The sequence below is a fragment of the Labeo rohita genome, chromosome 21 (genome assembly GCF_022985175.1).
Source record: "Labeo rohita strain BAU-BD-2019 chromosome 21, IGBB_LRoh.1.0, whole genome shotgun sequence".
Classification (NCBI taxonomy): domain Eukaryota; kingdom Metazoa; phylum Chordata; class Actinopteri; order Cypriniformes; family Cyprinidae; genus Labeo; species Labeo rohita.
Window position 1 is genome coordinate 3,116,648 of NC_066889.1, and position 24,077 is coordinate 3,140,724.

The 24,077-nt window shown below is 38.2% G+C and overlaps 1 protein-coding gene across 1 annotated transcript in view; it reads right to left on the reverse strand.

Annotated features, from left to right (window-relative positions):
* The window catches only part of gabra3 (gamma-aminobutyric acid type A receptor subunit alpha3), a 162,494-nt gene extending 139,090 nt beyond the window's left edge, over positions 1–23,404 (reverse strand). Inside the window, exons 1-2 of the mRNA XM_051093186.1 lie at positions 23,210–23,404; positions 426–532 (exon numbers count right to left, since the gene is read on the reverse strand). Coding sequence (XP_050949143.1) covers positions 426–511 — 86 coding nt within the window. The 5' untranslated portion in view covers positions 512–532; positions 23,210–23,404. The remainder of the gene's footprint in view (positions 1–425; positions 533–23,209) is intronic.
* Positions 23,405–24,077: the final 673 nt, after the last annotated feature.

Sequence of the window (24,077 nt, forward strand, 5' to 3'; positions counted from 1 at the left end):
CTTCAAGCTCAAAAACCCCCTTTCCCCCAAAATGTCTATATGTACCTTCAGAATACTGACATGTATGGGTGAGCTAATGAGCAGTGAAAACCAACCGGCATCACTGCAACACAATCTAGGCTAAACTCATCTTGGAATCCCTCAGGTTCTTCTAGCGTGAGTTTCTTTCCAGGTTTATTGAGTCACACTTGTAACCATGCCCGCTCCACCACCGAAAATCCAATTCGTGGCAGTCTGCACAAGCGATTTACAGCCAGGTACGGTCGGCTCCAATGGCATTTTGCAGATCGTAAAAGCCCCTTCACAGTAATACAACCTTATTAATGAATGTATTAGCTGCAATGCATCCCTAGAGCCTGCAACATGGGGAGAAGAGAAAAGGTAGAGAGTGCGGCTAGACGGGGAGGGGTGATGAGTCATCCTACCCGGTTTGCAAGCTGGGGTCAAAAAGCATGAGGAAGATCCACACGCAGGGGATGCATGCTGCGAGCTTGCGGAGAACGCCAGCCATATCGCTCTGAGTTCTGAACGCCTGCAGAAAGAAGAGGGGAAGGAGGGTGAGAATATGCAAATTAGCAAAGTGGAGAACTTTGTGAATATGGCACATAAACTGTCACTTGCGCCAATTCTGAGAGTCAAAAATGAAAGGTGCTACTCTGCTGCCTGCCACTGATGTGGACAAGTGATCTGTCGATTTGAAACATCAATATGAATGTGCTTAGGAATGAATGATACGCAGTATTAGTAAAGCTGTTGTGTGTGTGTGTGGACTTGTTTTTATATCCTTGTGGGGACCTAAACCTGAATACACACAGACTCATGGGGACTAGTGTCACCGTGGGGACCTAAATTGAGGTCCCCATGGGTACAAAAGCTTATAAATCATACAGAATGAGTTTTTTTGAGAAAGTAAAAATGCAGAAAGTTTTCTGTAAGGGTTAGGTTTAGGGGTAGGGTTAGGGTAAGGGGATAGAAAATACAGTGTGGACAGTATACAAACCATTGCACCTATGGAGAGTCCCCATAAGGATAATAAACCAGACATGTGTGTGTGTGTGTGTGTCTTCACTAATGCCCCTCTGGTTCTCTGCTGATTTGTAGATGGATACACTCTACCTGTGTCTCACATGTGAAATCCCTCTTTTGTCTGCACGTTTTGAATTTGTTTACAACAGTGATTGTCAAACACCAGTGGCAAAGCAGTTAGCAGACACTGCTTGAGACATGTGCATGTAAAAGGAATAATTTTTAAACAAAAGTTGAAGATTGAGCAAAATTCAGAATTTGGTTCCTTCACAAGCTAGACACTTTGAATTGGCCATGCCCCACAGGAAGTTGTAATGGAAGATGAATTAAAATGACAAAATTGAACATCTTTAAATGAGAGAAATTTAACAGGTAGGAGCATTTTGAGAACCTAGTTGCATAAACGAAAGTTAACTTAAAAACATATTATAAAGGGTAGCATTACTAATAGAGTGTTTAGTTTGTCTGTGTGTAAGGCCTATAAAACTTCTAGCATAGGCACTGTCAAGCAATCATTCCATGTCTGAAAATTATGCATACTCTTTGGCACCTTAATTTAAATTCAGATACTATATTTGAATTGCTAAAACATTCATGGAACATTCTAATGTATTTATAGCATAAGAAGGCCTTTTTAAGGCTAAATATTGATTTAATAATTGAACAACTATACTACAATATAGAACTGTCTTAAACTAACTATAACTACTAACTATAATTTACATTAATAATGTAATCAATTTCCTATTTATTAAAGGCAAGAATGAATCTCATCAAGTTAGTGTTTTTCAGCATTTTGCATTTATTCTAAAATAATAACTCAAGGCAGTAACAATTTAAACAATATATTTTATTTGTGAACTTATGTTCAGCTATTTTTTATTTTATTTTATTTTTTTTAATTGTAAACTATTTTTAGTTTAGTTAACTATTTTTGTAATTTTTCAGGTCATCAGTCATCAAAGCTCAGCACATATTGGTCACAGACTCACAGCTGAACATAACCAAATATAACGCAAAAGAGGAGCATGACTTTCTCCCTGTCACGCCCATGGACATTTCTGTGTTTTGATTCCCATGTGTCCCATGTGCATTTTGATCTAGTTTTTCCTCCTGTGTCCTGTGTGGTCCTTCCTGTTTCCTGTTCCATTTAGGTCAGCTGTGTTTCCCCAATTCCCTTGTTTTCTCCCTCTTTACTTAAAGCCTGTGTTTCCCTGTGTCCAGCATCTGGTGTCTATTGTCAATCCCTGTGTTTATTTGTACCTGCTTTAGTATGTTCACTGAAGTCAGTATATTTTGAGTATATCTTCTTGTCTCCTCCATCGTATTGTGACAGAACACTGGACCTATAAAGATGACAGCAGCTGAGGACAAGCTGTGGTGTTTGCAGCAGGGCGGTCGAAGGTTGAAGAGATATGTAGAAGAATTCGTAAAGCACTTGGTGCATACTATCCCCTGTGATCTTCTCATGTGTGATTTCCCCCTGATCGAGCTGATTAAACTCGTACTTTACTTAAACAGTTCCTATTTTGAAGAAGAAGAAACAAAGGAACATTCAAAGTCTCATCGTCCAGCCCCCTCTGGAAGACTCCGTGTCTCCCCAGCTCACCCCACGCCAGGAACCCCCACATACCTCACTGATGACTCTGACCACCTGCCCAACCCCAGGTATCCCTGAGTCCTCCAAAGCTCCTCCCTCATCCTCAGATAGACCAGCCGCCACTCCTAAGTCAAGCCCACCGGCCACTGCACATTCAATCCTGCTGGCTGCTTTACTCACCAGTAGAGGGATGGCTCCAGCCCCAGACCAGAGTCGAGGGATGGCTCCAGCCCCAGACCAGAGTCGAGAGAGGGACTGTGTTCCCACGTTAAGCCCGGAGAGGGCTCCTGTCCCCAAGTCATGCCCAGAGGGAGACTCTGCCCCCAAGTACAGCCCTGAGAGGGCTACAGTTCCTACTTCCAGCCCAGAGAGGGCCAGATCCTTTTTAGACCAAGTTTGTCTTTCCCCGTCCAGCCCAGAGAGGGCTCCTGTTCCCAAGTCAAGCCGGGCTCCGCCTGTAGGCTGTTCCACTATGGGCCCCCGAGTCTGCCTGCTCCGCCATGGCTCCCCGGGTCTGCCTGCTCCACCATGGCTCCCCAAGTCTTCCTGCTCCGCCATGGCTCTCCGAGCTCCCTGCTCCGCCATGGCTCCCCGAGTTGCCTGCGCCACCATGGCTCCCCGAGTCTGCCTGCTCCACCATGGCTCCCCAAGACTGCCTGCTCCACCATGGCCCCCCAAGCTCCCTGATCCACCATGTCTCTCTGAGTTGCCTGCTCCGCCATGGTGCCCGGGTCCGGTACCACCTTGGAGGGGACCCTTCCCGTTTTATTTTGATTCCCAAGTGTGACACTCCCACTCCCATTCATTCTCAATTACTAGGGCAGGGGTGAAGAACACTGATCCTCGAGGGCCGGTGTCCCTGCAGAGTTTAGCTCCAACCCTAATCCAACACACCTAAACAAGCTAATCAAGATCTCCAGGATACAGGTTGGTATTTTTTTTTTTCCAAGCTTGGAGCTAAACTCTGCAGGGACACCAGCCTTCCAGGATCAAGATTCCCCACCCCTACTTTAAGGGGGTCTGTTAAAACTCAATGGGCTCTGTGGAGGCGAGACAGACGTGGACTCCCACTGTAACTTTACCTGCTGTTGTCGCTGTTGGACAATGTTTCTTTAGAAAAACAAGTGATTTTGATTTAGAATGATTTAAATGTTATATAGATTTTATTATTTTTTAATATTGCCGTTATTAGGGCTGTGCTAAAAATCGGATGCAATTATTCACTGACAAGTTACATGTTCATTATCGGAGGCAATATATATCTGATGGTGAACGTGATATTGCATGGCTTGTAAACTACAGCTCTTTGTAGTAAATGCCGCTCCATCTGACAGCACGTGATGGAGATTTACGACTATTCACAGAACCCGCATTACTGGTGAGATGTGCACAATAATTGCATCTGATTTTTTGCACAGCCCTAGGCATTATTTTATTTTTGCACCACAATTTTTTTTTTTTCCTCATCCAATATTTTGAGGAGACACTGCCTCACTTGCCTTCTTGGAGGAATGGAGGAAACGCTCCAGTTATACAATTACATTTTGCAATATAACTTTACATTTTGTCTTGAATATAAAATATGAAACCCTTAATATATATAACCCTTTAATGCCCTTAACACCATGATTATAATAAGAAATGCGAAAATTTTCATGAACTGGTAACACCACTATATTCAATGTATTTATGTGTTGGTTTGAAGAAAAACAATGTATTGTGCCATATGTCATTTTTATGTCTAAAAATATATCTTGTAAAACTGTATGTGAGAATGCATGTCACTGTATTGGATACATACCTAGATGTGTCAGTGAATAAAAATGCAACCTGTTTGTGACAAGTGTTTGCTGGAACCTACTGTGCAGAGCAGTACTGCAAGAATTTGATTAAACTGTCTGGAGATTCTTTGCTCCGATAGCCCGCCAAATGGCAGCCTGCAGTCACATTTTCTCTGTTAACTTCTGCAGAACTTTTATGGATATGTATCTGTATCTACAGCTGCTAGGGGCAAACATGATTCCGATAGGAGGCTTGAAAGCGTTTTGACTTTTTTTTTTTTTTTTTTTTTTTGAAAATTTTGAGAGGGAGATTAATATGAACATTTATATGCACATTGCATTAGAGTTCCACTAAGTGCATAAAGAATTAGGAGTGGACTTCAATCTAATTGCAAAGAGCCCACAACAGAAATGCAATCTCTTTGCAAAGCAGCACTTGAACTTAACAAACACAAAGTAATTTCTTTAACAAAACTAATCTGCAGTCGGCAATTGCATTCAGAGTAGGCCGTATTTTTTCTGCTAGTATTTGCAAAGCCATTATTGCTACATTCCTAGTGGCAACTTCTGTGTATATGCTGAATACATTTCAAAGGATTAATGAAACTCTCTCACACACAACCTTGCATACTTTGATTCAAGGAAAAAGAAAGAGCTGAATTGAAGTCTCAGCACCTTTGACTGATCCACAATCAACAACGAGGAGAAATGAGATATTGCCCACGCCAGCATCCCACGAAGGCCTGCTGCTGTGGCTTATCTTAAATTAAAAGGTGAAAATACATTAAGTTCCAAGGTGCTTGTAGGCTTTGCGGCAGTGCTACCCTTGATTTTATAGTCTGCTGCCAGACATACACAGTAGAACAGCAGAAGCACAAGGGCAGCATGGTAAATAAGTCCTTCATCCACCCTATTGATCTGGCTTTCGTTTCTCAAAGCTCTAGCACCTTTATACATTATGTTCCATCTACAGAACTACGCAGAAATAGTTCACTAAAAACTCTACTGTACATTCCATTATTTCCAGCTCCTGTTCCTGGTGGCATACACATTTTAAATGTCTCCTATACCCTACGCATTCAGTTCAGGTCTTGAAACAGGTCTCCTACTAAAGATCTGATTAAATAAACCAAGCGTGTTTGATTGGGAAAAAAAAAGATACAACGTATACTGTTGTGCTTTTTAAGAAGAAAAAATAGATACTTTTGAGTGTTATCAGAAAACTAGGCAAGCTTTGGGATTGTTGCACAGTTGCGTGCATTTTGTAACTGTAAACTGGCCTGTCAGTCATCCTGTCACAGTTAACATCCTCATATACACACTCCACATCCACATAAAAACCCTATTAAATAATTCTTCCTGCCATATTGGAGAGAAAACAAGTAGCACATTGATCTGCCAGTCATGGGTCTTTCATGCGGAAAGCTCTGCTATGTTTTTTTTTTGCATAATGATATATCTAATAGTGTCCAAACGTATCTGTTTTGCTATTGTCCTATTCATATCCTTACAAGCAATGTTGTCGCAGATGAAACATAACTCAGACAATGTTAAATATATATTTAATTAGATATTGATTATTAATAATTCAAACATTTTTGCCATTTTTGGATTAAATAATTGTCATTGCATTCGATTGTTACATTAAAAAAAAAAAAAAAACACATGCAGGATTTGGAACAACATAAGGGTGAGTAAATGATGACATTATGATTTTCATTTTTATGTGGACTTTTCTTATAAACTGCAAACTCTTTTCCTGTCATGGGTCTCTTCTAAAGAAATCCACAATTCCATAGCTGCAGTGCTTTATGACACCACTCACAAAGTCAGTAAAAAAAGTTTTCATGCCAAAGACAGGCTGATGCAGCTACTCAAAACAAGCAGTCAAAAGAAAGTTATGTGTAGCTGCTGAGAACTGTCAAAGCATCAGCGAAAGGTCAAAAGACCTTGACCAACTTAACGTACATGCCAAGCTGTCAGTAATTCTGTGTTGTTAGTTTGCCTGTCTGTCACTGTCCTCCAAAGACTCATACACACACACACACACACACACACACACACAGTAGTCTGGTATATGCTTGGCTAATTGAAGACCATTAAATACACATGGCCTCAGGAGCATTGCTAGCATGGTGGATATTGAATAATTTAAAAGCAGTTCATCTAAATGGGAAATTCTGAAGGCTGCAGTTTTAATAACATAATCAACAATGCCATGTTAGTGTCTGCATCGTTATAACATTGTCTTAAAACGAATTAAAACAGTTTAATTAAAACAATTTGAATTTAAAATCTCAAAAATCATTCACTAAATGGAGTAGAGTCTGAAATGTTCACTAGTTTTCTTTGTTTGTTTTTCATGAACCAGTAAGCAAAACTTTGCAGCCTAATTTGGTCCCAGAAGGTTCTCTGTGAAAGAATTTAACATAGCACAAACACACCACTGAGTTGGGCAATCAGTATGTAATGCAACATGGAAGCAGCCTAAACAAAACAAAGTTTTGAAAGTCTGAAAGCTTATTTTCTTTGTCTTTACCAAACATTTATTGTTAATAATTTTCTATTGGTGTCTTTTAGTCATTTTGAATTTGAATTGCCTTCACTTTTGAGACTTTTTTTCTTATAGTATTTTTGAACATATGGTATGTTTAAAACACATTTTATCTTCATATTTCATGCACCTTTTCTGCACAAATATTTACGTGATTTGTTTTATATTTACACCATGTTGACATTTGTGGTGCACTTGGAATAGAAAATTATTTAACTAGATAGTTAATAAGGAAAATGTTACTTGAATCATGATGTAGTTATTAATTCCCATATCACCCTAATATAACATGTCCTAGTATAGTCTGAACTGAAAAAAAAAAAAAATTGTGGTTTAACTGAGTGCTAATATCATAGTACTTTATACAAGAGCCAGATCACCATCAATTTATTCATTCATTTATTAATTCATTTATTTTATGTTATTATCAACGAGCCACCATTACAACTAATTCTCCATCATTAGTAGAGATATTATGTGAGTAATAAAGCTGTTTGATGCCTGCCTTTTTCAAGAGCCAGAAATAACATTTCCATGGTCAGTAATGACAGACTATATTGCTATTCCTAATGTCATGTCTTCCTCCACATTCATAGTTAACAAGTTCTAACTTATATGCTGGCCATTACATCAAATCTTTCACTCTTAACAGCCCTAAATGCCAATGATGAAGCATCACAGGGAATGAAATCTTCACAGATTTAATGGATGTACAACAATTACAAAGAATTCACATCATAACAAAACATTTAAACCGAATATATGAGTGTATGTACTAATGACACTGTAGACTGCAGTAGGCATTTGCCGGTCATCATGAATGAATGATTTCCGGTATTCTGGTAATATCTTGTGCACATATTTTACCGCAAGCTGGAAGGAAATTGGGTTATTAAACAGCATATTTCAAGTTATTAACAGTAATCATTTCTAGGTCTTCTGTCATTTGTGGGATTGTGCGGATCACTGTGGAGGTGTTAACATTTGAAGCTGGCATTAGGAATGCAGTGATTTAGCCAGTCGCATTTCACCAACAAATGTCAAACTGGTCAGTAGTGCTGCTACATGCATCCAGTCACTTATTATGCTACATGAGCACATAAAAGAGTCTATGAGTGCTGTGCTCGCTTTAACTGTTACACAGTTTAAAAAGTTGTATCTCATTTACAGCTCCAGTGTTCTGTCTTGGCTAACCGCAAACACCTTCTTTTGAGTGTCCCACAGCAAACATTGCATTTTATGCGACAGCATGTCTAATAAACTAAAGACAGTCCACTTTTTGCCATCTTGAGATTACTGCATTCTTTCCTTCCACTGCAGACTATCTGGCTGTTTTTTAATACAAGAAAAATGTCAGAAATCACCCCTAAGCAAAACATCTGATCAGCGTCAGTTACACCCAAAACCTTGATTTGTCAGTCTGTTGTGCAGCTAACCCTTCTGTCATTTTGGACATCCCTAGTACAAACACAGCAAAAAAACACCTGCTACTGTAACTCAACCTGGCATTAGTGCTAAGTCACCATTTTGGCACAGCCAACACCTCTGTCAGTGTAGCAGCATGGTAGCGGCATCCTCTCAAATGCCCCCTGCTCCTATTCACGCCGACAGGTCCCGGGATCAGGCAGCACACACAGCGCTGTCATCTCCGGAATTGCAACTAAAGAGGAAAGAACTGATAACTAGATAACAATAAGTCAGGATCCACACACACACTCCGGCCAAACAGGTGCAGGCAGCTGACAACAAATAATGAGCCTGTAGGCAACCTTAAGAACTGATTTGCATGTTGGGAGCTGAAGTGGGTTCCAGAGTGGACTGCCTATATTCTTGAGGCAACATGAAGCACTTCAAAGCAGTATCTGCCAGTCCTCTGGCAAAACCACACTGAAAGCCAGTACTAGTGTGGAGGCTGGAGAATGCAGTGTCATACCAATGACGAGGTAGGCTTTGTTGGCATACTGATTGATAAATGAACATCAACCACCACCGTTGCTGCCCATTAATCATTTGGAATACGTCAGACGTCATATGTCAAAACACCATGCGCATAACCAGGAGGCCAGGAAATAGAGTTGAAGTCTACAGCTGTAACAAATGCAGGGTTGTATATTTCTGTTTTCTCTTTCTCCAATTTTTCTTTGTAATTCGTTCTTTTCCAAGAATGGAAAAACAATCTGTACAGTAAACAATCGGTGTTATGGGTTCTTTTTTCATTTCACTGAAATAGGCGAACCATTTATCATTACTTCTAAAAAACCTGACACATACGGAGCAGCTATATAGATAACATTCAGTGCTGAAAATGTAAAGTATGAATACAGTGTAGATATTTTGAAGATATTCAGTCCTTTGGATGATTTCCTGAACTTACGGCAAAGGGTCAGATGGAAGGATATGGATTTTTACATGATTCACCCAAATGTTCATTATAAAGTGAAGTTTAAACCAGTTTAAACCAAAGAAATGCAGAGGTGTACTGACAATGACACAATGACAACCTATTTTGGATAAACAACAAAAGTCCATTCATACAGAGAACTGCCACCTCTCCTGAAATGTACAATTAAACACAGATAATTATGCATCTGTATATCATAACAAAACAAAAATGCACAGTTCAATAAGATATATTGTATTTTTTTCCCCCTCATAGTACTGTATTGAACTGTTAAGTGAGATAAAATTATAGCATTGTATTTATTTACTAGTTTGTTTGATGCAGAAAAACTACAAGTTAGAAGTTTGTTCTGGGAGGTTTCTTACTGGTCAAGTCAAAAGTGTTGACGCCAAGTCTTAAAGGGATAGTTCACCCAAAAATGAAAATTCTGTCATTAATTACTCACCCTCATGTCAAGCCAAACAAGACCATCCATTTTTGCAACAAAAATTCTTAGATATTTTTGATGAACTCCAGGAGCTTTCTGACCCTGCATATACAATGTGTAAGACTGACATGGAAGAGATTATTAAAGTCATTATTTTTGTTTTCTTTGCACACAAAAAGTATTATCGTACCTTCAAAACATAACGGTTGAACTACTGATGTCACTGCTTTATCGATGTCCTTACTACCTTTCTAGGTTTTGAACGTGGTAGCTGCGTTGCTGTCTATGCAGGGTCAGAAAACTCTTGGATTTCATCAAAAATACGGAACGACATGTGGGTGAAAAATTAATTACAGAATTTTCATTTTTAGATGAACTATCTCTTTAGTGATATTCCGGTCCTTAAAAATTTCCAGTCCCTCCATCAAAATCTCTGGGCCATTTTTACCCATTTTATCATGTGTCAGGCACTCAATCCAATCATTTAAAAAGTATTAGCACTACTTTAGAAAGTGCTTTGTTATATAATTTTACAGTATTAAACTTTAGAGCTGAAGTTTCGCATTTAATGTCCGGGTTTTATTAAAATTAATTACCATTAGCATGAGCAATATTAACAGTGATGCCTGCTTCAGCAAGCACCACTAATTATGTGAAAGTACGTGGCAATTAGGATCACTAGAGCATGCTGCTATGACTGGTCACACATAGATGATAACGATGATAACGTTCATCATTACAATTGAGACCAGCTGCAAGTGCAATGCCAGCGTGCCTAGTGGGTGAAACCTGTCCTAATGCATTACGGCTCTGTTCTGAAGATAAAATGCTACACTACCCCACTGCCACCTGTGCTTGTCGCTAAGCACTCTTATCTGGTTATATGTTTTGTTACCACACATTTGTCACCCCCCACACACACAACACGCACCAGGGATGTTGTTGTCCACTGAAAGCATACAGCTAATTTCAGTTGCACATAAGAGCTCTCCTAAGGTACTAATAATCAGAATTATCAATAGGCTGTTATGGGTTTCTGCATATCTAGTAGTGGTTGTCTAGGTAGCAAATCCTCATTGGGATAGAAGTGATTACTCCCTGTCAATAAATGATGCTGGGTTGAATGGAGATAACTGGATATACACCACCAATTATAGCAGCCCCAACAGAATAAATAAAGGCTCTCCCAAAAATGAACGTTTTGTTTATTTACTCTCTCTAATGTCATTTCAAAATGATTACATGGATTTCTTTCTTGCATGCAGAAAAAAAAAAAAAGATGATTTGCTAAATGTTCAAGACGTGCTTGTAAATATGGTTGGTGATTCATACTGTGAAGCGACAAAAATGACTATATAGTACCAAGAAAGCAACATAAAGTATATTGTACGGTTTGTGCGCTATATTGCTATAGAGAATTATTAAATCTATCTGTAACTTTAAGTCTAAAATAGCTCAAAGCTACATTATATAATAGATTTGTGGGGAACAAACCTTAACCATTAAACATGAAATATAGCACACAAGCCAGACAGATTTAGCTGTACTTAAAGCTGTAACTTAGATATGTCAACATCATAACATATTTCTCAAGAAGTACCGATCTTTTTGCAATATATTGTAGATTTTCAGTACACAGTATTGTGTCATATTAAGGATGCCTTTAGGGCTGAGCGATAAACCAATAACGGTAATTATCATGCTATATATATATATATATATATATACACACACACACACACATATATATATATGTGTGAGTTTACTAGAGCAAATGTGTTTATTCTTTATCATGATCTAAATGTATGCTACTATGACCAATAGCTAATTTAAAGAAAACTCAAACAGTCAGAATAATTCAATTTCACAATATAAATTGAGGTTGTTACAATTTTTCCAGATGTTTCTACTTTTGTTTCTACTTATAAATTTACATCCTAACTCAATCTTTTACTTTAAAATCAAGCTACTATTAAATGTGCATTTCTAAGAAACACAAACCTGTTCATGATTTGAAACAATATCACTTATTAGAGCATGCACTAAGAAAATCAATTTTTTCTATTGATTTTCTATTCAAATTTTTCTAAAGGTGTTTGTCATGTTCTGACCATAGTAGTTTAAAACTATGATCTTGCACTGAAACCAACACACCTCAATTCAGTTTGCAATATTTTGTTATTTGAGGAAAACAACATTTTATTTTAGTTTGTTTTTGGTCACCAGACTGAAAAACATAAGAAGTGCCAACTGGAGCTGAACAGAAGCAAGGCATCTCCACTGATCGCAGCAGACAAGAAGGGGAGGGCAGGAATCTCATTAAAAACTGTTTTCTGTGCGTTAGTTCAGAATGGTTCACACTTCATCACTCCATCTTTGTACACGAGCACAGCTACCGGCTGATGCTAATGCTGTTTACTCCGAGCACACTCTTCATCAGGATAACGGAGAATCACTGGGAAATCCAGTCCTTGTTGTGTGCATTTTGCTAGCGTTTAGGAATAATGATCGTCAATCAAGAAGTCCATTCATGCGAGTCTGAAACAACAACATGAACAGCTGAGTTTCTTGTAGAATGTTTGTCTGTGCCCTGATTGCATGCCACAGCTTTTACAGCTAAATTTTTATTGTGTTTACACATTCAGCTCTCCTTTTGCAGCAAACAAGAGACTATTCTCACAGTATTTATGTCTTTATGTGAAATATGAACAAAGAATGCTGGGATAAGCTCCAGCATCCCCTCGACTCTACATAGGACAAGCAGTTTGAAGAATGAATGGATGAATGAATGAACAATGAATCAATGTCTACTTATGCCCTATCAGAAACCAGCTTTTTCACGGCACAATGAATCTCTTATTTCATATTTATACTTTGCTGGTTGTAGCGATACATGATACATTTCCAGAGCGTGCATGCTAAACAAGCTCTGACGTATTGAGCGGGTTCAGGTGTAAAAGCCTCTAATTGGCCAGTGCCTTCAGATGCTCATAAAATTCTGTGATTGGCTACAATGCTAAACACATTGTAAATAGAAACCTTTGATGTTCTTCACAGAGCACTCGCACAAATATGCACTAGCAATGCCAACCAAGCCAATCCAGTACTCTGTATCAGTATCATTGCATTTTTAAACTGAAAATGTCAACTTGGTTTTGAATTATCAGTACTTCTGACAACATGACCAGAAATAGTGTCTTACCTAGTATGATTAAGCACAACAGTCATTTAACATTAGTGTCTCTCAACTCAAAATCTTCTGGCGTACCATTAGGTACACCTCAAAACTTAATAAAACCTTTGCATCATACATCATGTCGAGGTTTTAAGCAATGCTTCCTGAGAGCATGGAGTGCTCTGGCAAGAAGCCATTAGCCAAAAAAATTCACATGCACACTAGCTCATTAAAACTGATTAATTATGGCACGCTATTAAGGTATTGCAACTTTTAAAATGATTAGGGGAAAATGATCATTCCAGACTTTGAAGTGACTTCATGCCTTGAGTTGATGTAATTTAAAAAACACTCCAAGAGATGGTTAAAGACACCCCCCACCCCCAAACACACACACATAGATATTACCTGGTAATTTTGTTCGTTTAACCACCTCTGATAGAAATGGTTAAGCTTTTAACACCATTCTATTACCAAAAGATGGCAAGTATACTAGACTAGACTAACAGACTATTGCTTTCTATCCAGCTGATTAAACAAATCTGACTTACTATTTTGAACATTTTTCAGAAGGTTTGGAAGTTCAAATATCTGTTTGGAGAACAAACTGCATAAAACTGTAGAAGAAACTTAACCAACTATTTCTGCCACAATACAAAATGACTCTGCAATATCTCTGCAGTAAAATCTTGTACTGTAATATCAAGTACGTCACCACTTGTTTGCTTGCAGTTCCGGTTGACAGAATGTCAAGATTCTTCGCTCTTCGCACACAAGCACTGACACACGCACACACACACACACACACACACACACATCTTTCTTCCAGGGTACAAAGACAGTTTAATAAATGGAGATGGCAAAAAGGGCAAAAGCAATTTCACTGTAAAGAGGAAAGAACAACATTGCCAAAGTTCTCCAGAGTGCAGCGCTTTAATTTTGAAATGAACCCAAACTTGTACAGTGTCAAGATAAATTTACACCAGTCTGAACATGTCTGCATGAAACAGCCCTGCTGCATCAGCACTGCTTCATGTGTGTCACATGCAAGGGATGACAGGCGGACGGATTGAGGGCGAATGGGGTTTTAAGGCTTCTCGCTTCAAATGTCAAAAAGCACATTTATGACACACTCACTCGAGTAAAGCTTTCTCCAAGCAATGAAGGCAAGAGATATCAGTGCTCAGGCAAGGCCGGTAGAACACAAAAGAGGTTCCAATAAGATGGATAATGAAAAGTCCTTCCATCCATGTGACAACTGCGAATGAAGTGATGGCTTAAAGGCAACGCTGCAGAAACATCTAGGTAGGTAATGAGGTAAAGAAGAGACATGTCCACAGAACTCGAAGTGGAACCTAAGGTTTAACAACCTGCATGTGTTTAGATAAATGAAGATGTACTTAATATATGCATGGAGGACACACAGTAAAGCATGTTATACAGTATCTCTCAGGCATCAACAATGGTTAGTTTCTGAGAAAAATACATTTTATTCTCATTATTCTGCAGAAGTGCTCAGTATTCTGCAAAATAATGGTGTCCGTGTCTCTTGTGCAAACTGTTGACCCTCCTTTTTTGGCACTCTGATTGAAATATACCAGGATACCAGTAAATGTTTCAGTCACACCTGCACATCTTGTCTTAGTTATACATGCATGGCACACTGCCAAAGAACAACTCTCTGTCAAACAATGATCAGATGCGCTAACAGCAAAGCATCATTTCATGATGCTTTTTTAATTAAGCAATATACAACTAGTGAATTGCATTCTTGATGATTCATTTTGGAGATGGTTGTCCTCATATGTAAACAATGGAAAGCTACTTGAAAGGTTCATACATTTAAGAGAGGTCAACTAGGGCAAAGTTTTAACAGCAGTGCTTTATGGGGATTGTACGCATTTTAGAGCAATTTCCTGGAAAAGGCTTTAGTATGCTGACAGTGTGATATGCTTGTTAAGACTGTCCTCTCTAAGAGGGTTTTTAAAAACATCTGGAGACTCCTGCATGGTTTTATTCTTTTGTGTTCCATCCTGCTGTTGAACAAGATCCTAAACCAGCATTATTATACAGGACTTCTTCAAGGGCGACTAGTTTTTCAGAAATCCCATCAACTAGCCCAGGGATAATTCTCAGGGTCAAATTCATACATGTCACAAGGTCGTCAGTGATCCACTGACAGTTTGGATTTTTGAGAGTGAGAATTTTGCTGCGTTGTCTGCATAGCAATTAAACATATAATGATGCATATAATGAATACCATTATAATGAAATAAAAGATCTACACTGCAGGCTCGTCGATTATAATAATGTGAGAAGGGCCATTCATTTAGGGCATGCTGTTAGTCTATGAACACATGCACTAAATGTGTTTGAGCAGTAGTTTGTTTTTTCTGCTTTGCATATCATGGTTATTGTGGTTTCAAGATGCAGTGTCAAATTGGGAGGTAAAGTGCTGATAAACATGTCTTCTTTTCAATTATATTGCATTCTGTATTGTTGTTTTTTTAACACAGGAACACATTCCATGTGAACCTTCTCTGAATGTGGACTGTATTCATCTACTGATATTGGAACTGTAGTTGTGCATAAATATGATTTACAAGTTTAAATTAATATTACCGTAAATTAATAAATGAATGCACATTTTAAAACCAAACAATAATTAAGTAGCACATAGTCATGGCCCCTAGTCATGCTGCATTTTCAAAAAGTGGCCCCAGGCTACAAAATTTCAGTATCCCTGGTCTAGTTGAGAACATGTAGTTTCGCACATACCTAGTCAATTTGGAGTTTGGCTGTCTCCTCCTAGATTATCAAGACTTGAGTGTTCCCTCTCGTAAATCCTCCTAGAGGAGGAACATTTTGTGGATTCTGTCAGGTGTAACCGCCACTGAGGAAGAGAGCCGCTCTAATGTTTTGCCTCACAGATGACTGTCACCTAAAGGGTAAACAAAACACAAGATGCCTGCGCTCTGGTGGGACCCGTGACTTATCAATACCATCAGTCAAGTGCCACATGCGTCACTATGCATTATCTCTCCCACCAAGACATTCTGGCCCGTCAGATGTGACAGGTTTCAAGCTCTCTGTCCTCATCTCTACACACTTGCATGCACTATGTAAACAACATATCTGTTAGCCAACAGTTTAGTGATATCATGACATTTTCAGATGCCTTAATTTGATAACCTACACTCCTCCCACTGAGCAACCGCATTCAGTGCCTCAGGTTTGATCAATAGCTAATGCAATCTGAAACTCTATCCATCATACTGATGAATGCCAATTGAAATCATAATACCATTATCGTTATCTGCCTCACCACCAATCCCAAATGACTCTACATGGAATAATGAGTAGGGAAATGATTAATAGGGAAGAAATGGAAAGTAAAAAGTTGACTGGGTTCTGGCAGGCAGGAGAAAATCAGTGTGGCGCAGTCAACACATAGTTAACGGGGCTGGTGCAGCCACAGGACCAGACGGATGAAAAATAGAGAAATGACCAAGGTCTGAGTAATTGTCCCAATCCGTGCCTGAAGCAAACTATGGCTAGCGGGCTGAATTTTTATGGACGAGTCCAGGTCATTATATGCTTGTGAGCAGGCAGCCACCAAAAAGTCTCTGAAGAAGATAAGCAGTTAAGCTATGGGGAGTATGTGAGGCTGTGACCTGGATTTTTTTTTTTTTTTTTTGACCTAAAATTAATTCCGTCCTTATCTATGACTTTGCAAGTTTTCTGTTTTCCCTTTTGTCTCTTCAACTTCCAAGTCCAGCTGTCGATAAAAAAAAATTGAGCAAAGAACAAAAGGACTTGCTTAATAAGATCATGTTCCCTTCAAAAATGGTCTTATCAAACACAGTTTATCAATATTTATTTGAGGCGGTTTATGGCAAAGAATCAAATAAAGTCAAAATACCCTTGAAGCTATTTAATGAACATTATATGCATTTTAAAATGTGTGACAACTACCTTTAGAAGATGAGGAGTGTTGGCCACTGAAGTGTAAAACCTATGTACTGGCAGGGAACAAATTACCATATTTTATTTTTGGAAATTAAAGAATCTAAATTAACTGGACTGATGAATTTGCCTTCTTATAAAAAGTCTTCACAGGTCAATCACACTTTTTGCATATATAAAATATTACTATACGATCTTTCTGAATGTTATGAATACAATAAGTAGATTTTCAATGGCTACAACAGTTCCTTAGGTGCATAAACTGAATCAGTGAGTCATGAGTGCTCTAGGCTAACTCTCATTCTCCTTTCACATATCTTTGCCTACTCACTGCTTGTATTAGTGAGTGACAAGCTCTTGACCGAACCCGGTAGAGTCTTCTTGCCATTAAAAAGGCTCACCTAGTTTACCTCCTGTCAGAACTCATTAACCCCAGCTGTACTTTCCTTTCTGGTTTTGTGGCTGAAGGGACAGTGATTTAAGATCAAGCTGACATCTCTAACACAATCACATTAAAGTAAATCAGTCTATTTTACTGCATGCTAAAAGCTTGAGTTATAATTTCAAAAGCATAAGTATTGTGCTTGCAAAATAAGTAATAATAAAGAAACAATTGCACTGGCAGGTTTTACACGTAAACTGTAAACCCACAGTGAGAAGTATGAGGGAAATATGCCCCCAGAAAAAAAAATAAAATAAAAAATTCATATGACCTATGCTAGTATTTCATAGTGGTAGACGAAGTGCACAAGTCAAGTACTTAAGTAAAAGTACAGATACGTATAATAAAATATTACTCCAGTAAAAGTAAAAGTGTTTCTCCTTCAGTTTTATCTGAGTACACAAGTCCCTGATTTTTCATGTACTTAAGTAAAAAATGTACTGATAGATTTGTTTTGCAATTAATTTACTTCATTTAATTTTATATTAGCACATATTTTTTATAATCCTACTGCTCAAAATACCTGGGATTTTTCCAAAATAACCACTATATGGAGTAAAATTAAATGTTTGTTGTTGATATGGACTATGTTGACAAGAGTGATGTAGTAATATTCACTGTGAAGCTTACACTGCAATGTACCTGAGGGAAAACAGATTTGATCATCTAATTTTCACCAGTAAGAAAAAAGTGTTTTAAAGCTTGTTGTTTTGCATAATGTCACAGTTATATATGATATGAGAATAAGGCCTGAAGTTAGCAAGAACATTTTAAGGAAAATATAATTATATTTTCATAATGATTTTTTCCTATCAAACTACCAATCTGTGTAAAAACACCCCTGGCCAAATGCCTCAGAGGGCATCACTTCCCACTTTAATAATTACTGTAGTTATCATATTCTGAACATTCTTTCTTTTTCCCTCGGATGTAATCTATCTAGGTGGTTGAATAAAAATATTTGGACTTTTTATTTCTAAAAATTACCTAGCTTGTTAGCTGGACAGTTAGCATCAGCTAACAATATTTATTTATTTTCAGTATGGTTATGAATAAACATTCATATCTGTCTACTCTAGTTGATCCAAACAATATAAAAAAAAAATATTGTTGATAAACAACATAAAAACAGACATCACATAGGGCTAAATGTAGCATTTTAATAAAAGTGCTAATGTTACAGCAGTGGGGAATATGATTGTGCACAAGTTATTTTATTTAATCTGTGTTATTTTATTTTGTTATTTTTTTATATTTTTCCCCTAAAACAAAGACACTGATGTTGGTGTGTCTGAATTCAAGCAGTTCAGTGGGCTTAAACAGATCCCTGTTAAAATAACCAGCATATGTTGGTTAGGTAGGTTTTGATGCTGGGACGTTAGTTTTAACTGTTTTATGCTGGCCCTTTGCTGGTTTATGCTGGTCCTTAGCTGGTCATGTGCTGGTCCAGGACCAGCTTAAACCAGCTAAGGACCAGCAAAGAGCCAGCAAAAACCAGCAAAGGACCAGCATAAACCAGCAAAGAACCAGCTAAAACCAGCATCCCAGCATCAAAAACTACCTAACCAGCATATGCTGTTTTTTTCAACAGGGATCACCCTTTACAGCAGATTTAATACACAATATGATTTTCAGTTACAATAATTAATCCTAAAATTCAACATTAGTAACTTACTTTTCGCAGCATCAGTCATGCATGCGCTCACAAGATCTCCTGGTTCTTACTTGTAAATTCAGCTGACTGGAGACTCGCTCTAAACGGATCATTTGAATCCATGAGTTTTCGACTCGAGAACAGCTGCAATCTGATTATTCCAATGCGTGAATGAATCATTCGGTGCGATTTGCTGATCGATTTAACAGGTTCATTGAAAATAATCAGTTTGTTCATGAATCAGACACCGCTTCTGCGTCTAGGAGCACATGATATATTATAAGGAGTAACGATACATTTTATGAAATGTAGTGAAGTAAAACGTACAATCTTACGCTTTGGAATGTAGTGAAGTAAAAGTAAAAGTTACTCAAAATAAAACTACTCCAGTAAAGTACAGATACTTGAAAAATGTACTTAATTACTGTAACAAAGTACAACTACTTTGTTAATCGTTACTGCCCACCACTGGTATTTCAGTCAGATACAACCATGCCAGATCTGACATGAGACAACAGATAAATCTGACTGTCTAGCTGGCACATTCTCCATTGTGTTTTCCATCTGCATGCTGACCACATGCAAATTTCAGTGGGGATTGTCAAATAATCCTACTTCAGAGGTGTAAAAACTGCTGAGTCATCTAGGAATAGCAAATACTAAGGATTTGGAGAGCTCAGACACATTTTTCTGTGTTAGAAAAAAAGCAGTGCTTTTCTTCAGCCATCCCAGTTTGACGTGTAAATCTGGATTTTTCACTTCTTTCCAGCATAGCCGCCCACTAAAAAAGAGGCTCTGAGCTCCAAGCACTTGAAAGGTTGAAGTAACGGTGAAAAGTCTGTTTAGAGACAGTCACAGTTAAGAAGTCATCTTGTTATATGCCTCGCTCTGCCTATGTGATATTGAAAACAAGGTGAAAAGGGTAGGGCAAGGTTAATAGCAAAACCCTGCAACTCCACGGTAGATGAGTCATAGCTCATTTAGATTAAAACAGGTGGTCAAATGTCAGAGAGTTGAAGAGGGTCTAAAATTCTAGAATAACATTGCCTGCCTCCAACCTTATGAATAAATAAATATATAAAAGTTAATTCAATTTTAATATGCAAATTTCTGTCGCCTGAAAAAGGACAAGCAGTTTTGATATCTCGAGGACAGAAGCCAGTTTTAAAAGTTAGGAATAATGGATGGTTGTGACAAACAACAGCACAAACTAATAATTCCTCCCAGTAACTTTAATCACTTCGGCACCATTCCTTTAAAGTGAAATGCTAATGTACAGCATTAATCTTTCCTTGAAGTTGGTGGAACTAAAGCTAGAGAGAGAGAGAGAGAGAGAGAGAGAGAGAGAGAGAACAGACATAAACTGTTGCCCACTCCTCTCAGTTTTGCAGAAGTGCTGAAAGTGGGTTTATTTTCTTGCTTTGAGCACTGCATTTGGAGCTATAATTGTAACTCTGGCCTGAGCCGAGCTCACAGGCTAGCTGAAAATGGCTCCCTTGAGGGAGGAGTCTTCTGGAGCTCACAGACCTTCAGCTTTCAGCACTTAACCTGCCATGTTTCTTATCTACCACTGCCCTCATTACCATGGCCTTGCCAAGATATCTGGGCTATGGTCTTCACATCTTTAATGTGGTTTTCAATCTGTTCCAGGCCATTTCACAGCTGTACGCCTTCTCTCTCAAGGGTTGGAATATACACCAAAAGCAATGGTATACGAGTTAATTCCTCTTACTGTTCAACCTTTAGTGTGAACTACAGTATGTATATTAAAAAAAAAAAAAGTTTAAACACAGTTTCTTTTTTTCTAAAGGCGTTGTTCACTCAAAAATTTAAAAATATGTAAATTTTGCCACAGCAGACTCCAAAACAACTAGCTACATAAATAAATAAAATAAAGGTGTGCTAGTGTGTTGTATACTGGCTCCCTGTAGTCAACTACCACAGTGCTACTGCAACAAGCACTTGTACAGATAAGGCCTGCCAGAGATGGCCATCTCTCTTCAGGAAGCAGATGTACAAACTGAAGCTCAACACAGTCACGTTTATTAAAAGCGTTGATGTTGCTTTCTTTCCTATCACAGCCTTTGATCTTGATTAGCTGACAATAAAGAAAATGCAGCCCATCTGTTGCTTTTAAGTGACGTGAACCCCAGTGAATTTATATTTGTTCTATGGAGACACATTCATGTGATCAGATTTAAAGATCAATAATGAAGAAGTAAATTGTCTAAATAAGAGCAAACTGTAAAAGCAGAGCTGTTTCCATGAGGCACGGTACTGAAAATGAATCAGAAGAGTTACTCTTCCTCTTATGGACATGATCAAATTATAATTCTGTATCAAAATGTATTGAATCATGATGTATTGCCGATGTGCATTGTGAAGTAGCCTAGTTATCCAGCTGTAGTTCCAAACCCATACTACTTTCTATTCTCTGTAAAACACAGCTGTTGCACAAAATGATCATGCTGCTCCAATCCATGTGTATGAGAACAAGGCCTTTTGAGCTCTTTCATTGCAACTGAAGTAGTCTATATTTGAAATCCTACTACTTTTTGAAAAAAAAAAAAAAAATTGAAATGTGAATGTTTTTTTTTTCAATGAACATCCTCTCCAAATCCCCCATTAAACTCTTATGTAATGCACACACCCTGAACTGTCATGGCATGATACTGTATGTGGACTTGAGCTTGAATTTATCCAATTTCTGTCACTCCTACACTTTCCTATCAAAGCCAAAAGACCCATACATCTACCTTACTTTCGTCAAACATAGCACTTTAAATCACATCATAGCAGGACTGAGAGTAAACATGTTGAACATAATTGGTTCTAACACTGACTTGTAAATGTGAATGATTTAGAAACTGCATAGAGGAAGAATTTAACATGTTCATTCTGTTCTGTGTGATATGGCATCAGGATATTTGGAATATGCTGCATGGTTCACAGCAAAAAAGAAAAGGAAAAAAAATCATTGGAACAACGTCCATCCATCCATTCATATTCCAAAACGCATGTTCTGTGTAGGGTCGAATGGATGGATGGTGATTAAATAATGACAGTTTTGTTTTTTGTTTTTTGTTTGTTTGGTTTTTTTTTTTAAGGGAAAATATTCCTTTAACATTCTGATGAAAGCTGCAACCATTTTTCTAATCACCGTGTAAATGCAGGACCTACAGTAGCTACAAGATAAAAGTGTATTCATACAAACCCTAGGCGCTTGTTTGCGCACTAAAACCTTTTTCTCTCTCTCTCTCTCTTTTAATAAACAGTCACACGTATTCCACCCATTTGCAAGCAAGCTCACTTGCATTAGAAACCGGTTGCATAAGCGCTTTACTGTTGAGCTCATAAATAAAGTAACTCCATGAAGACCATAATAGGCTATGTATTGACTAAAATGATTTGTCACGATATGAAAACCAGCAGACAGAACAAACTACAGAAAACGCACGCGCAATCCAAGTGTTATCTCTAACACACTGAGAGATCTGATCGATCGATTTTCCAAGGCTAAGCTGTATTTTTAACACTGAATTTATTCGTATGAATATTACAATATTTACGAATATTTAAGTTCTGAATATGACGACAATAGCGCATTCCTACCGAGATAATACATTGGAATTATATGGAAATATTCTTGAAGAATGTTAAAATGTGGCAAGTTTTGTTTCAAGGTTAAACCTTTTACAAGAGTAATCAATTTTATTTCACATTCCCATTAGCAGACTATAAAAAGCACAACTCACAGTTACACGTTTACTTTTACCTCAGTAAAACAAAAGCTTTATGTCGCATCATCAGTATATTTCAACAGTGTCAATAAAAGAGCTATCGATCGACAGCGTGACTAAAAAACGATCTTAATAAATGGGAAGAAGGAATGTCTGTGAACATATTTAAGTCATATCCCTCTCAAAGTAACAGTCGTCAGTCTTGCCCGTGATAAGCTCTCGCTCCTTGTCAGGTTCACCTCAGTGTATCTGTAGTCTGCTGTGGCGAGAGGAGACCTGTTAAACCTTAAAACAAATGACGTGTTCCTCTCAAAAACACACTTACTCGTGAATAAAACACTGCGGGATTTTACGAAGACATGTCTTTAACGGCGTTTCCCTGTCTTCAAATCTATATGACACGCATTTTACGCATCATTCAGTCATTATAATATGAAATGTACCTCAACAGAGATAAATCCTTTTTTTCTTCCGACGCACTTCAGACACTTTCTGAGCTCTGGCAGATGATTTCCCCCTCTGTCTTTCCACTTATTTTCCAGTAAATTCTTTCATGTCCAATGGGTGAATTTTGAAGTATTTGCCTCAGATGCTGAAATGAGGGTAGTGGGGGAGCGCTAGTAACGTTGGAAAGCCTGCCCTCCTCAAACGAACCTTCCCGCCCCCTCCTTCCCTCACTCGCAGATTGGTGCTGGATGGCGACAAATTTCCCGCTCGGAGGAGGGTTTAAATACATCGTCGCCGATCGTTTCGAAGCAGTTAGATGAAGGCTACTGTGACCCTTTGGCAGAGCATCACCAATTAAACTAAAAGTTCAGCCAACATTATGCTATTATTTTACAACTCCTCATGTTGTGCCAAAACCTGAAATCCCAGATTATTTTAAAAAGTCTTCACACAGCTCTTTTCCATAAACATTGCCTTGTCCAAAAACAAGTCAAAAGTTTTTGTTTTGTTTCCTTAAAGACATAGATACACATTTAATACAAATATCTGTTAGAGAAAAATTTGTGTGTGTGAAACATATGTGAAATAGTAGACCAGCCTACCATAGGGTTGGCTTCAATGCCAGGGTTGCCAGATTTTTACAACAAACCCCACCCAATTACTATACCCCCGGTAAAAATTGCATCCGGGGGGGTAAAATACATGTTTTTTGGCTGGGTTCCCCTGGTAAAATTAGCATTTCAGGGGCTTAATCTTACGTTATCGGGGTCGCTTCAACCCGCGGACATGAAAAACAACCAGCGGCAACAGTGTTAAAGTAGCCCAATTCCACGGGAAAACTGCAGACTTGACAACACTGCTCAG